Source organism: Eurytemora carolleeae, unplaced genomic scaffold (assembly GCF_000591075.1).
Source record: "Eurytemora carolleeae unplaced genomic scaffold, Eaff_2.0 scaffold305, whole genome shotgun sequence".
Taxonomy (NCBI): domain Eukaryota; kingdom Metazoa; phylum Arthropoda; class Copepoda; order Calanoida; family Temoridae; genus Eurytemora; species Eurytemora carolleeae.
In genome coordinates this window covers 18,475-33,990 of record NW_019396192.1, presented here as the reverse complement: position 1 = coordinate 33,990, position 15,516 = coordinate 18,475, and the positions used below count along the sequence as shown (strand labels likewise).

The window sequence follows — 15,516 nt, the reverse complement described above, 5'->3', positions numbered from 1 at the left end:
ATCTACACTTGACAAGAAATCTAAATCTAAAATCAAATCTTTTAAAATCAAGTCTGAATTTAAATCAAATCTAAACCTGACAACAAATCTAAATCTGAAATCATATCTGAATCAATTTTAAACTAATTGTTCAAAAGTTAAGTATTTTGTATCAAAATTTAAAACATTCCTTATAAATAATTACCAATTACAAAACATAATTCAAAACTTCACTTACACAAAAAATTTCCATGAATGTCACATTTTGACAAAGAATGTCGATACTAAGGCGAAGAAAACGTTTATCTTAAAAGAAAATGGAAAAATTCCAAAAAAAGAATTCATAAAAACAATCATGCCATTCACTTCCATTTAGGTTTTAAATTATTTACAATAAAATCAGACGGAATTTAACGATTACAGAATCAAATGTTAGTTTAGTTCAAAAATAAAAAAATTAAAAATAATTATTCATATGATTATGACTGAACAAATACTTAATAAAAAAAAACCAATTACACTTGCTTATCACTAAGACATTTTTTATTGGAATTATGTTTACAGAACTGACTTATTTTAATCCAGATGAGAAATGAATCATGAAAATTAAGTATCAAAATATTAATTGTTAAGGTGTACACTGTATACAACTACGGAACGTTTAATGTACATTGTACATTATTCAAAAAAGTTCAGTGTCTATTTTATGAACACCCTTACATACTCAAGGAGAGTTTACTGTATACTACTTAAACAGTACAGTTTACTAGTATTAGAGTACAATGTACTAATGGGATATTAGATAGTATACGAGAATAGTATAGTAACAGAAGAGTTACATGTACTAATGAAATAGTACACAGTATACTAGTAGAAGAGTGCAGTATAATAGTAGAAGAGTACACTGTATACTAGTAGCAGAGTACAGTATATTAGTAGAGAGTACAGTATACTATTAGCAAATACACTATACTAGAAGAGTACACACGTACTATTGAAATAGTACACAGTATACTAGTAGAAGAGTACAGTATACAAGTAGAAGAGTACAGTATACTAGTAGAAGAGTACACTATACAAGTAGAAGAGTACACTGTATACTAGTAGAAGAGTACACTGTATACTAGTAGAAGAGTACAGTATACTTGTAGAGGAGTACAGTATACTAGTAGAAGAGTACTATAGTATACTAGTAGAGGAGTACAGTATATTAGTAGAAGAATACACTGTATACTAGTAAAAAAGTACACTGTATACTAGTAGAAAAGTACACCATGTACTAGTAATAGAGTACATAGTATACTAGTAGAAAAGTACACCATATGCTAGTAAAAGAGTACACCATATGCTAGTATAAGAGTACACTGTATACTAGTAGAAAAGTACACTGTATAGTAGTAGAAGAGTACAGTATAGTAGAAGAGTACAGTATACTAGTAGAAGAGTACAGTATACCAGTAGAAGAGTACACAGTATACTAGTAGAAGAGTACACAGTATACTAGTAGAAGAGTACACAGTATACTAGTAGAAGAGTACACAGTATAGTAGTAGAAGAGCACACAGTATTGTATTCATCCCCAACCCCCCCTCCCTGCTGAGGATGGGTATAGAGCATGGAAAAGTGTGTGAGGGTCTTGTTTGTGTTGGTAATTGTGTTGCCTACATAGGTTACTATAGTTCCACTAAGTCTCCCTTTCTTCTCTCTAATCACACTCAGTTCTACCTGAGCACCTCTAGGTCTCTTCAACAATGTGATGTGGTCTGAATAGCAGCGATAAAGTCATGTTACAAGTGATGCATGATCTATCCCAGTTGAGAACTGGTTAAAAGACCAATGTTCCATCTCAAGGTCCCTTCTGCCTATCCGTGTGTCCCATCCTGCTATGTCATCAGCTACCGCGTTTACAGAGTCATGGGGAGCTCTGCCGGCTTCAAGCTTGTCTTCGAACATAAGCTGGAAATAGTCTACGGGATTCATATGTCCAACAGCCATAGGATTGCAAGATCTTAGGGAAATGGCATCAAGAATGTTCCCCATTATCATCTGCCCGCAGATGCAGAAAACAATAGGATAGTACGAAATCAGGCACGTTTTCCTGTAGCTATAGGACGATAGCTAAATTCAGTTTCCATGCCCTTATTCCATCGAGCTCTTTCATAACTTGTTCCTTTATAGCTGGATCTGTCACCCAGTCACAATCCTCGGACAATCTCATTCCAACTACTGCTTTCGCTCGTAGCCTTTCTCACGGCTTCTTCATAAGACAGCATAGTGAATCTATTGTTGATGCCCAGTCTGCTCATCATCCCCTCAACCATCTTCTTGAAGATTTTCTCCTCAAGTTCTCTATAGTTGTGGTTCTCCACAGGGCATGTGTCCACTTTTTCATTGTACACTCCAAAGGTCCCGGAAGCCGATGTGTTGGTCAATCCTCAATTGGTCATGAAGCCTGTGATACAGTGCACTGGATAAAGTATTCTCCTGAGTATTGAATTGAAATGTTGTCCTGATGCAGAATCTCCAACATTGTTTATTACATGAAGTTCTTTGACAGATCTGTAGAGGTTTCTCAGTTTCCTCAGCGTTCCTCAGCACATTCTCCTGATCTATATCCTGGAGTTTGTATTTCCTTTTATCGTCTGGTTCCATGTATTAGTATTCATGATCCGGAATCATGTTCCTCCTGGGCTTAATGGTCTGTATCGTTTGTTGATTAGTGTTCTCCATGTATGGTAGCAGTCTATCACCAATCTCTGGGATCGCTACTCTTATAGGTTTTCCTACAAGTCCATTATCGTCCCGCTTGGCTTATACTTCAGAGCTAGCCATGCTGGCTCCAGGAAATCTAACCACTCCTAGGCCGAGGTTGTCACACATGTTAACAAAATAAGGGTCCCATGTATACAAAGGTTGGTGGTTTGCCAACATCATGGTAGATGCTTACTATCCCCCTTTTTCCTGGAATATTCCATCTGATCAGTGGGGTTAGATTTAGATTCACCAATGTCTCTTATTAAGCAGCCAACTCCCCCGGTACTTGAGTACAACTTTCTGTCAAACTTCACTTGAGTTCCATCTTTTGCATCTACAACAGGGGAGTGGACATCTCCAACTACCAACCTATGTTTGCCTGCGTAGTTTTTCATCAATGGGTGCTCAAACACCTTAAATCTGTTGTGCCTAGTAGCTTCTCCTTATTCGTAAGTGCCCAACACCAAGGTCGTGATATGATCTACAGTCTTTTCCTTCAACAAGCGTTGTGTTATTCCTCCGGTACCTCCACCGAGTTCAAGCACATTCCCCTTTACTTTCAGTCCGTACTGCATAAGCCAGTCTTTCTTGTAAAACCCCTTACTAGCAACACCGGGTTCCAACACATATTTCACTCTGTGCTGGTCTTGGTAATCAGTAAAGGAATATTTTGTAAGTTTACCCATCTTCCTCTTGTGTGTTTACATTGTGTTGCAGAAAATGGGATCCGCTTTCATCGGTGCTATTGAGAATTTCAGTTCATCTGCAAACAATATGCAATAGCCAATCGTCTGACGCAAGGGCCATAATCAGAGATGGCATAGCACCGTACGTCGCAATGGTGTAAGGAAACATTCCTATTTTCACACTCACGACCAGCCCTTCCCATACAATGTAGCTCAAAGACAAAGACTGAACCACTGAGTTCTATAGACATGCCCACCGGAGATAGGAAGGCTTGAACAAAACCTAATGGATCCACAATGATTGGATCCGGCCTGTTCTATCCTTATAATCTATATGCTTTGACATGTCAGACAATCCCTCCTTCGCACAATGTGTGGCTTTAATGCTCCAATTGTTCAGCAATCCTTTTCCCAGAAGTATGCCTGTGGCTGCAGCGGCAACATAGAACATAGTTGTATAGAAAAATGGTCCACACTTGGCCTTAGCTCTATAACCAAGCCTTATTAGGGCAGGGAATCTTGATGAAGCGGTGGAGGAAATATGGCAAAGGATCGAAGACAAGAACCTCAATTGCTACATATCAGAAGAACATAAAGTCGTTCTAGGAACATCACAAGACATCACATCAGTAGCTAATGAAATTGGCTATTTGGAGAATACTGGATACGTCAGAAAAGACATAGATCTTCACCAACCATCACAAACTTTAAGGACATTGATTTTTGCTAACATAGACCAATTGAAGTTAAATTCAAAATCGGAGAAAGGAATGAGGACAGCACGTTAAAATCTAGCAATATGCTTTGACATGTCAGACAACCCCTCCTTTGCACAATGTGCAGCTTTAATGCTTGTTCAGAAATTTCCCAAAAGTATGCCTGTGGCTGCTGTGGCAACATAGAACATAGTAGTATAGAAAAATGCTCCCCACTGGCTTCTAGATATGATCTGGAGATACGGGGATAGCCCCACTGCTGCCATCAGCAGTCCATAAATCCCCATAGGGGCTGCTGCCATAAGGTTGTCCACCCTATTCACATTCTGTTGGTTTGCAACCTTTGAATAATCTCTAAAGGTGAACATCTGGCCAAACAGAGCTCAGATATCTTCAGTTGGAATGAGATTGTCGGAGGATTGTGACTGGGCAACAGATCCAACTATAAAGGAACAAGTTATGAAAGAGCTCAATGGAATAAGGGCAGGGAAACTGAATTTAGCTATGGTCCTCACGATGGGAAAATGTGAAAAGAAGAAATGTAGGATAGGAAAAAATATGGGATCTTGCCTGATTTTATACTATCCTATTGTTTTCGGCATCTGCGAGCAGATGATAATGGGGAACATTCTTGATGCCATTTCCCTAAGATCTTGCAATCCTATGGCTGTTGGACATATGAATCCCATAGACTATTTCCAGCTTATGTTCGAAGACAAGCTTGAAGCCGGCAGAGCTCCCCATGACTCTGTAAACGTGGTAGCTGATGACATAGCAGGATGGGACACACGGATAGGCAGAAGGGACCTTGAGATGGAACATTGGTCTTTTAACCAGTTCTCAACTGGGATAGATCATGCATCACTTGTAACAGAACTTTATTGCTGCTATGCAGACCATATCACATTGTTGAAGAGACCTAGAGGTGCTCAGGTAGAACTGAGTGTGATTAGAGAGAAGAAAGGAAGACTGAGTGGAACTATAGTAACCTATGTAGGCAACACAATTGTTGGATTTTTGGCCCCCCACTTGTTTCCCCCTAGGGAGGGAACTGATATTATACTTTTCTCATGCTCCTAGCTGCATGAGCCTTTGGATGATACAGACGCTGGAATTCTCTCTCCCCAGCCGCCTGCCCCGATTTTTGTTTTTTGCTGAGGAATCGTGGATCTCCTCATCACCCAGTTCTGTTGTGAGGTTGGGTCCTCCTCCATTCCCCTGGAACAATCTCCAAGGTCTACTAGCCGATGGATCAAGAGCCCTTCATTCTCTTCTTGAAGAGCCTCCTGCGCCAATTTTATTAGTTACTGGGGAGTTTGATTTCTCCACATTGCCCTGATCTTTTAATGAGGTTGGGCCCTCCTCAAACTATTCCTAGCAAATTTGCTAGGGATATTGCCCCGATCTTTTAACGAGGTTAGGCCCTCCTCGTTGCTGCCTGATCACTTAAAGTGTCAGGCTAAAACCCAACCTCCAAACCATCCAATGCTGCTCTTGCTAACGGTGAGATATTTGCTTTCGTGGGCTGCTTCAAAATTTACAGGTGCCCAGTCTATATCTTCAAAAGATCCAGGAGGGCATGTCTTGAACCCTTCCATGGTTCGGTTGGTTATAAGAACTACATTGTCCGGCTGTATCCTATTAACTTGAAAACACGCGTCCAACTCAGATGTCTGTTCTCGGAATCTCAATAGAGGATTTGACCTCATAGCTTTCTTAATAACCCCGTAATGGTACTAAGCTAATTTAGCCACTGATTTTTTCTCGCTGAGTGATGTATGGTACTTCCCCAATATATGTCTTCTGCCTGTGTGACTTCTGCACACATTGCATACATTGCATAATCCAGTGATCCCAGGAACTGGGTAGGCACTGCTCAAGGAAAAGATCTTACAAGCACTCATGTCTAGATCCTTTTCCATCAACACTCGGAGACTAGATACCTTGGCTTCATTACTTTACCCATAGGTACTATGTTGTTCGATACCCCAGCACTTATAGCTTGAATAGTTCTCCTTACATCTCTCAGGAAGCTGTATTGAATCAAGTAATTCCTGATTTGTAGGGCGTGTCCGTCTTCCGCTTCTAAATCTAAAAACTGTCCAATGCTGTAGACAGCTTTGGCAAAGATTTCAGACTGTGGTCTTACTGCACACCATATGCTTACTTGTTTGCTAGATTTTAAAGTGCCATCCTCATTTCTTTCTCTGATTTCGAATTTAACTTCAATTGGTCTATGTGAGCAAAAATCAATGTCCCTAAAGTTTGTGATGATTTTTGATGGTTCGTAAAGATCTATGTCTTTTCAGATGTATCCAGTATTCTCCCAATAGCCCATTTTATTAAAGCCACACATTGTGCGAAGGAGGGATTGTCTGACATGTCAAAGCATATAGATTATAAGGATAGAACAGGCTGGATCCAATCATTGTGGATCTCATTAGGTTTTGTTCAAGCCTTCCTATCTCTGGTGGGCATGTCTATAGAACTCAGTTGTTCAGCCTTTGTCTTCTTGAGCTACATTGTATGGGGAGGGCTGGTCGAGTGTGTGAAAATAGGAATGTTACATTACACCATTATGACACACGGGGCTAAACCATCGCTGATTATGGCCCTTGCATCAAACGACTGGCTATGCATTTTGTCCTATGGCCTTGTGATAGGGTATGAATACAACAGTGAAGTGATGGAGGGAGCCACTTCGGGGAGAAACAGCATATTGATTGCAGATGAACCGAAATTCTCAATAACACTGATGAAAGCGGATCCCATTTTCTTCTTGTGTGTGTATATTGGGTTGTGGAAGATGGGGTCCGCTTTCATCGGTGTTATTGAGAATTTCGGTTCATCTGCAAACAATATTCTGTTTCTCCCCGCAGTGGCTCCCTCCATCACTTCACCATTGTATTCATACCCTATCACAAGGCCATAGGACAAAACATATAGCAAGTTGTTTGACTCAAGGGCCATAATCAGCGATGCATAGCGCCGTTTGTCGCAATGGTGTAAGGAAACATTCCTATTTTCACACACACGACCAGCCCTCCCCATACAATGTAGCTCAAGAAGACAAAGGCTGAACCACTGATTTCTATAGACATACTCACCCTAAGTATAGGAGTTATGCGCCANTCTTTCCCTCTCTGTGTTCTGAACCCAGATCCCGCCAATTCTTAATCCTGGGGCCAGCTTGCTGGTCAACCCCTGTAGGGGGCAACACTAGATACGGCAGCTGGAGCAGGGGAGGGGGGGCCAGGTTAAGGTTGCATTGTCCTGAAGAATTTTCCATGCTCTATACCCATCCTCAGCAGGGAGGGGGGGTTGGGGATGGTTAGGGGTCAATTTGACCAGAGTATAATAGTATACTAGAAGAAGAGTATAGTATACTAGAATAAGAGTATACTAAAATTTAAGAAGTATATTAGTAGAAGAGTAAATTTATACAAGAAGAAGAGTAGTACACAGCATACTAGCAGAAGAGTGCACTGTATACTAGTAGAAGAGTGCACTGTATACTAGTAGAAGAGTACACTGTATTCTAGTAGAAGAGTACACTGTATCCTAGTAGAAGAGTACACTGTATTCTAGTAGAAGAGTACACTGTATACTAGTAGAAGAGTACACTGTATTCTAGTAGAAAAGTACACTATGAAGGATGGATCTGTTGCACTTGATCTCAATGTCTTGCAAGAGTTCGTCCATCTCGTTGTCTAGGTCGTTGCTCAGCACAATCTGCTGGGCCAATTCGTGAAACAGGAATGCACCTGAAAACAATAAAATTAATTTTTTTTTAATGTTGATCTGGAGCCATGGTTGACAAATACTATTATTGATGATGTTAATTGCAGAGCTACAACAAAATAAAGGCTTTATTGACTGCCTAAAGGTTGAATTTAAGATTTCTTTAAAAGATAATTTTTCAATCCTGTTTTTTAAGGTTTAATTGAAATTACTTATTTTAGCCTGGATATCTTGTATTAAAGTTACCTATTGAAGCCTCCTCCTGGTTATCTTGCTAAAGTTACCTATTGTAGCCTACTCCTGGATATCTTGTATTAAAGTTACCAATTGTAACCTCCTCCTGGTTATCCTGTATTAAAGTTACCTATTGTAGCCTCCTCCTGGTTATCCTGTATTAAAGTTACCTATTGTAGCCTCCTCCTGGATATCTTGTATTAAAGTTACCAATTGTAGCCTCCTCCTGGTTATCCTGTATTAAAGTTACCTATTGTAGCCTCCTCCTGGATATCTTGTATTAAAGTTACCTATTGTAGCCTCCTCCTGGTTATCCTGTATTAAAGTTACCTATTGTAGCCTCCTCCTGGTTATCCTGTATATCTATATTGATAACATGAACCATTACATCCTCCTTGTTCCCATTGTTGGAGAAGTGATCGATAACCTGCAACATGTTAAGGATAATTCCAAAACTTACTATGTATTAAAAACAGGTAAGTCATTATTTGAGCTCAGAATTTTCAAGTTTTTTTAAATGTGGTCAGATTAATTCTTAGAAACGATGGAAGAAGTTTTGATAAATTTTCCTATAAAGCAAATAAGGAAGAGTAGTAAACCTATCGTGTAAGAATTACCATTATAACACGGTTCAGGAGGAACAATTTCGGTATTCTTAGCTTCCTAGCGTTTCAGAATGGTTATTTTTAAACTGCAGCTGTAAGCATAGAGTTTTCATTCTGTAACGCTCAGACCATGTAAGATTTGAAATTATTACACAGTAAAAGAGTATAATCATCTTATGAGAAAAAATGTAATAATGAAAATTCTTATACAAGATGAAATAATCCTGATGTATTCTTTAACGAAGGCTGTATATTATATTTTTGAGGTTCCATGAGCAAATACCCAAGAAATTGTATTTTTAAAAATTCGTGTGAAATACAACTTAGAGTAAGTAATATTTATTGCAAAATAACATGTTAACATATTAAAGTGGCATGGGATATTCAATTTGCAGGATTGAGGTTTACAATGTAGATCTCATAATACAGTCTTTAAAACAAATTATACATTAACAAGAAAATATTCCATTGGTACGACTTTATCAAGTTGGAACAATTGACATCATGAAGGGTTGCAAAAAAGTTTTTATATTTCACTTATGCTCTTGTCAATCCTGACTATTACATTTTTTATTTTTCTAATGTAACAACAGTAAAATATTAAAAACCCTTTAAAAGTAAAAATTGGTTCTTTATTTGTAAATAATGCATGTGGTGTGATTGTTTCTTTAGTTAGTTTGTTTGTTGTTTGTTAAGTTATTTGCATTTGCTAGTTTTTTTTAAAAGTTGATGCTATATTCAGATTTAGCATATTGAATGTGCCCAGAGTTTTTTAGATGGAGAGAAGGTAGAGAATAGTGGTGGGTTGTCTCAATCTACTGAACAAAGCGTGAAATAATTAAAAGAAGAAATCATTTGCTGGATATATGATCATAAATCTTCCAAAAGAGGAGAGAATTAAGCAGGTTATCTAGCAAGAACTAGTTCAAGAAATGATATGATGAAGATCTTTGTCTATTATCCATGAATCAAAATTTATTGTGTTTTTTTCATTGCTATGGAGAGCTAAGAACCCACATAAAGTTTGTGACACTTATACTTCAATGACTTGTTTTCATAAGCTAATAGTCAATGTGATACCACTTCAGCTCGAGCTATGCGAGATATGGTGACTGCTGAGGTACTTTAACACCAGTTTTAGCTGTAGGGTGGTGGGCAAATAGACCCCCATTATCTCTTAATTCTGTATATTTTGTCCAAATATTACAAATGTAAATGATTTCACGATTTTGTTCAGTAGATTAAGACAACCCACTACTATACCTTCTCCTCATCTGAAAAAAAAGCACATTCAACATGCTGTATCTAAATGTAGTATCAACTTGAAAAACAAGCAAATTCATTAGAAATTGGTAAACAAACAAACTAAACTAAGGAAACAATCACACCACATGCATTTCTTTCAAATTAAGAACCAATGTTTACTTATACAATGGTTTTTAACATTTTAACATTTTAACATTAGAAAAATAAAGAACAGTGTTAGTCAGAACAAGAGCATAAAACTTATTTGCAACCTTTCATAATTTCAACGGTTCCAACTTGAAATAGTCGTTTTTCACCAGAATTATTTTTTAATATAATTTCTTGGGTATGGAACCTCACAAATATGATATAATAATAATCTTTAAGGATAAAAATGTAATTATGGAATTCTTAAACTCGATGATATAATCTTGATGCATTATTATATTATTTCATTTTTTACTCATAAGATTATCATTTTCTAATTATTTTGGTTAAAACTACCGTTGTAATTCGAAACAAGGTGCAGAGTCACAAAGAATTTTGGATTTTGGATTTTGTGATATGTAATTGTTACAGCAAATGTGCCGTGAACATATCTTCAGAGATATATAATAATATTAATAATAATAATATATAAATTTCTAATTGATAGTTTAAACCAGTGTTTCGGATCCGGTCGGATCCGTATCATTTGGTCGGATCCGGATCCGTATCAGGAAACGTTGATATGGATCCGGGTAGCGCCAAAAATTAACCAAAACCATGGAATAAATAAATCAAAATGGTTCGTAAATGTATTATTTACATGACGAAAATTTTTCAAAATTATCTTTAATAATTTAATGTTTACATTTATATAATAGTAATGACGACATTTTTAACTTTAGGATTACTATAGTTTATAAATTATAACCTTGCATAACATTTAATAGGGAAAATCCGATTCACAGAATCAAAAGTTACCTCGGATCCGAATCAAAATGATATGGATCCTAAACACTGGTTTAAACTTTCATTCCGGTTTAAACTGGTTATTCCTTTTGTCTATACCTGATCGTAGACCCTCTCCTCTGCAGTTATTATCACATCAAACTTTTCCTTGCAGTCCTGTAACCTCTCAGGTCTCTCCTACATAATTCAGCAGTTATTATAACAAACATAAGTGAGTTTATAGATTTATAGATTTACTACCATAATTACAAGTAGTTTTGTTTTTAATATGACTCAAATTGATTTATATACCTTGGAAGTTATTTTGTATTTTCTTAATGTCAAATAATTTATTATATTTTTTATTGAACACAAAATAGGAGCACCCCACTGCTGAATAGAATTAAACTAATAAAAATATTAGTCATCTTCATTAAAAGTAAGCTTTCTAACCTTTATCATCCTGTTCCTGTCCAGCATATGTAGGATCCCATTCTGCTTATACATCGTCTTATCCTTCCTAGAGAATATCAATCTATATATTAAAACTCTTCGCTCATATATGTGTTAGAAATAGCTAAACCAAATTGGGTGACATTACGAGGAACCACTTCTCCACTTACTCCCTCCCTCCCACATCCCATTACTTCCCCCTCTCTTGTCACTCCCCCCCCTTCCTTTCACAATAACTTCCCACCTCCCTTTAACTTCCCGAGGAATCCCAGGTTTTTTAAGGTGCTATGGAAACACCTAAACACGGAAATGCCTCAAAAAAAAGCGGAGACCCCTCAAAAACCGGTTTTTTGAGGCGTTTCCGTAATTTCTGTAAGAATAACGGAAATCCCTCAAAACCCAGTTTTTGAGGGGTTTCCTCTTTATTTTGAGGCGTTTCCTAGAATTTTTGAGGGGTTTCCGCTTTTCACCTGACAATTGTTTTGTTGAGGCGTTACCTCTTTTTTTAGTGGAGTTTCTTTTTTTTTTAGGCGTTTCCGTTTTTTTTGAGGCATTTCTGTTTATGAAAAAAAAGTTTTTAAACTTTATTTAGTTGTTTCCTCTTTTTTTTGAGGCTTTTCCGTTTTTTAAAAAACTTTTAAAACTTTATTTAGTTGGGGCATTTCCTCTTTTTTCGTTTTAAAAAAAAACTTGGTTCCTTTCTTAAAAAATCTTTCCCCCCATTCCAAAATAATTAATCTCCTCCCAGAAACTAAACACCATGAGGTTTCAAAGAAATAGGGATTAGAAAAAATTAGAAAAACATTTTTTAGGATTTTAAGAGTTTTAATTGCTGAATTTTTGGGTAAAAACTAAAAATAATTGAAAATGATGAAAATTTGCCTGTTAATGCATCCAATTTATCTTTTGGTTAATTTCCTAGAAAACGATTTTCTAAAAAATAAAAATGATCATGTTCAAAATTGATAGGAGGGGTCCAAAAATCATAAACTAGGACGGACCCATCTTTTCTTTTTTGATTATCACTAATTTTATTCAATGCAATAAGACGGCGTTTCTATTTAAGTTTTGATTTCTAACAAAGTTATTTAAAAATGTCTGTCTGATTGGTAATAACGTCTACAACAGCTGTTGGTCGGTTGCACATTTTTTTCTTTAATCCGACCATATACAGGCGTGATAGAGTTCTAGCATGTGCTGCATGGAGCGAGTTGATTTAGAAGGCAGCGATATACCCTCTTTTTGCAAGTCAGATGTACACTAAAATTGTTTTAGGTCGGATGTACTGCTTTTTGTAGGTCGGATTTACAATTTTCCTAGGTCGGATGTACACTTTTTGTAGGTCGGATGTATACTTTTTTTAGGTTGAATGTACACTTTTTGTATAGGTCGGATATACACTTTTTGTAGGTCATATGTACACTTTTTGTAGGTCAGATGGTACCATCAATGGTAGGTTGGATGTGCACTTTTTGTAGGTCGTATGCACAACTTCTGTAGGTCAGATGCACACTTTTAATAAGTTGGATGTTAGGGTAAATTCTGGGCCGAGCGCTAGGACAGGCAAGGGGGCCGAGCGCTGCAGCCACAGTATCAAATTGACAAAGGAATAGCCGATGTGAGGTTAGGTTAGGACAATTTCTGGGCCGAGTGCTGCGGCTATGACAGGCTAGGTGGTAGAGCGCTGCGGCCACAGTTATCAAACTGACAAAGATGATAGCTGATCTGTTGGATTTGGTAGAAAGAAATGTGGGGTTAGGTTAGGTAAAGCGCTGCAACTAGGACAGGCTAGGGGGCCAAGCGCTGCAGCCAAATATCAAATATTAAGAAATAGACGATATGTGGGGTTAGGTAGGTTAAGACAATTTCTGGGCCGAGCACTGCCATATATCATTTGATGACCATGTCCGACCTACAAATAAAGTTTAAAAACTTTTTTCAAAAACGGAAATGCCTCAAAAAAACGGAAACGCTTCAAAAAAAAAAGAGGAAACCTATCAACAAAATGAAGTTTTAAAAGTTTGTTCAAAAAACGGAAAAGCCTTAAAAAAAGAAAACGCCTCAAAAAAAGAAAACGCCTCAACAAAATAAAGTTTTAAAAGTTTTTTTCAAAAAACGGAAACGCCCCAAAAAAACGGAAACGCCCCAAAAAAAACGGAAACGCCTCAAAATAAAGAGGAAACGTCTCGACAAAATAAAGTTTGAAAAGTTTTTTCAAAAAACGGAAACGCCTCAAAAAAAGATAAAACGCCTCAACTAAATAAAGTTTAAAAACTTTTTTAAAAAACGGAAACGCCTCAAAAAAAAGAGGAAACTTTAAATATTAGGAAACGCCTCAAAAATATTCGGAAATCCTTCAACTTTTTCCAGTTTTGAGGGATTTCCCAAAATAAAACGAAAATTCCTCAAAACCGGTTTTTGAGGCATTTCCGCGTTGAGAGGTTTCCGTGTTGAGGCGTTTCCATGGCACCTTTTTGAAGGTTAAAAAATTCCTCGAACAACGATGGGCACTTCAGCTAGTCTTATATATAAAAGCAGGTATTATAGGTATGTGTATGTGCATGTGTTAGATATTTATTTATTTATTATGGCAACCTTAAAACCACCAATCAGCACCTTCCTAGCTAAATGATGCAAGGTCATTTTTAGGTAAGGCCTGGTAAGCAGGCCAAGTTCATACGGATGAAACTCAACTAAAGTTTAGGTGGCTTATCCCTTAGATAAATTGTTGGTAAACATAAGGTTGTTTCAGCTGTGCGCATTAAACGATTTTTAGAAATACCATTGGCAGCGCTTGGTACTTCACCAGTCATTTATATAATGAACTTAAACATCTCTATCAGGATACAAGTAAGGAAATTAAGACTAAAATTGTGGGTCTGGGGGGTTGTATTGAATATTTCTTGGACGAACACGTTTATATTTTCTTCAGAATTTTAGTCCTTTAAAATTCTTTATGAACGTTTTGAATAGAGAAGTTTATCAATTTCTGATTAAAATTTCCTTTCAATTTAAAAAAGGATTCCGAAAATTGAATCTCTGTCTTAAAACCTATCACGATAAATCAGTTTTTGTAATAATAAAAAAAAAATAAAATAAAAGTTGAAACAAGTGAATATAATTTTGGACCTAACCTTGCAAGATCTGAATGTATCTCTTCATACGAGGTTCCGAACTCGTAAACATTAGGTTGGTTTAGAGACGGACCAGGTAGTTTTATCTTGTCTCCGGTTCCGAAACTGCGCACGTTAAATCCCTTCTTCTTCAAACGCGCATGCGCTTCCATGGACCTTAAGTATAACATTTGATTAAAGCAATGCTAAGGATCAATTTAATTTTGATACGGATCCGCACAAGAAAAAATTGATCCGGATCCAAATGACCATTTCTTTAAGATTTACTGATTTTTTTTACGAAGCAGAATTATCAAACAATTTTTTTTCTTTTTTTCGCTTTTTTTTAAAGCTTACTTAATGAACCATTCAGAAATTATAATCTCTCTTTTTTCAACAGTTCACATTTGGGTTTCGAGAGTAAAAAAATTTTTTTTTGCAGTTTTTGGTTGATATTTTATTCTTGGATCCGGGGCTCGTCTTATTTTTGCGGATCTGGATCAAGGAAAACAACATCTTGCGAATCCAATGGATCGGGATCTGCACTTGATTATTAAGTTATCACAACTGGAATAAAAAACGTAATCATATTGACATATATACATAAGAAATAAAATCAACAACTTATTGGATAGGGGGCAACCCATACTGCAATTCCCGATGCCCGATTCACAACGGTACCCTTGAAACCTTTATCGGCACGCAACGGTCCTTATAGATATCCCCAAAAGCAGTTTATTATTATTTAATTTCACTTTGTAAGCAAACTTTCACACAGCAGGAAGATCAGCAATAGAATTATGGGAATTGCTAATGGCTTTTTTTACCATAGCGAGATTATCCAGTTGCCTGAACATGATATTTAGTAAAATGTTGTGAATTTTCTTGAAACATTTAACGTTCCAGTATCCCTTACCTGTTCATATTCGAGGAACATACTACGGCAAACCTTAAGGAAGGTTCCATCTTAATTTAATGCTTTATCACTTAATAACATAAAGGGTTTTCAGTTTTTTAAATGTTTCTTCTATCGAGAAAATTGTTTTTTAAACCAACT

General features: G+C 36.8%; 1 protein-coding gene across 11 annotated transcripts; it reads right to left on the bottom strand.

The window, feature by feature from the left end:
• Positions 1–126: 126 nt before the first annotated feature.
• Positions 127–15,463, bottom strand: LOC111697763 (RNA polymerase II subunit A C-terminal domain phosphatase SSU72). Of its 11 annotated transcripts, none has more exons than XM_023467874.1 (8): positions 15,376–15,463; positions 14,481–14,636; positions 11,347–11,413; positions 11,014–11,091; positions 8,441–8,537; positions 7,781–7,899; positions 7,580–7,604; positions 512–629 (listed from the first exon to the last, which is right to left on the bottom strand). In XM_023467874.1, exons 1-8 carry the CDS (start codon positions 15,423–15,425, stop codon positions 601–603), a joined length of 621 nt encoding a protein of 206 aa, XP_023323642.1. In that variant the 5' UTR covers positions 15,426–15,463; the 3' UTR covers positions 512–600. The 11 variants fall into 11 exon arrangements, with proteins under 11 accessions (XP_023323644.1, XP_023323639.1, XP_023323642.1 ...); XM_023467872.1 differs by having other exon boundaries at positions 536–727; XM_023467873.1 differs by having other exon boundaries at positions 536–724.
• Between the last annotated feature and the right edge of the window lie 53 nt (positions 15,464–15,516).

Excerpts from the sequence above, each read along its gene's own strand:
- LOC111697763 (XM_023467871.1), bottom strand. The coding sequence starts at position 15,425 with ATGGAACCTTCCTTAAGGTTTGCCGTAGTATGTTCCTCGAATATGAAC. Across the intron at positions 11,414-14,480 it reads ATACATTCAGATCTTGCAAG|GAAGGATAAGACGATGTATA; the intron begins GTTAGGTCCAAA and ends GATATTCTCTAG. Across the intron at positions 630-7,780 it reads ACAGATCCATCCTTCATAGT|TTGTATACAGTGTACACCTT; the intron begins GTACTTTTCTAC and ends AACGTTCCGTAG.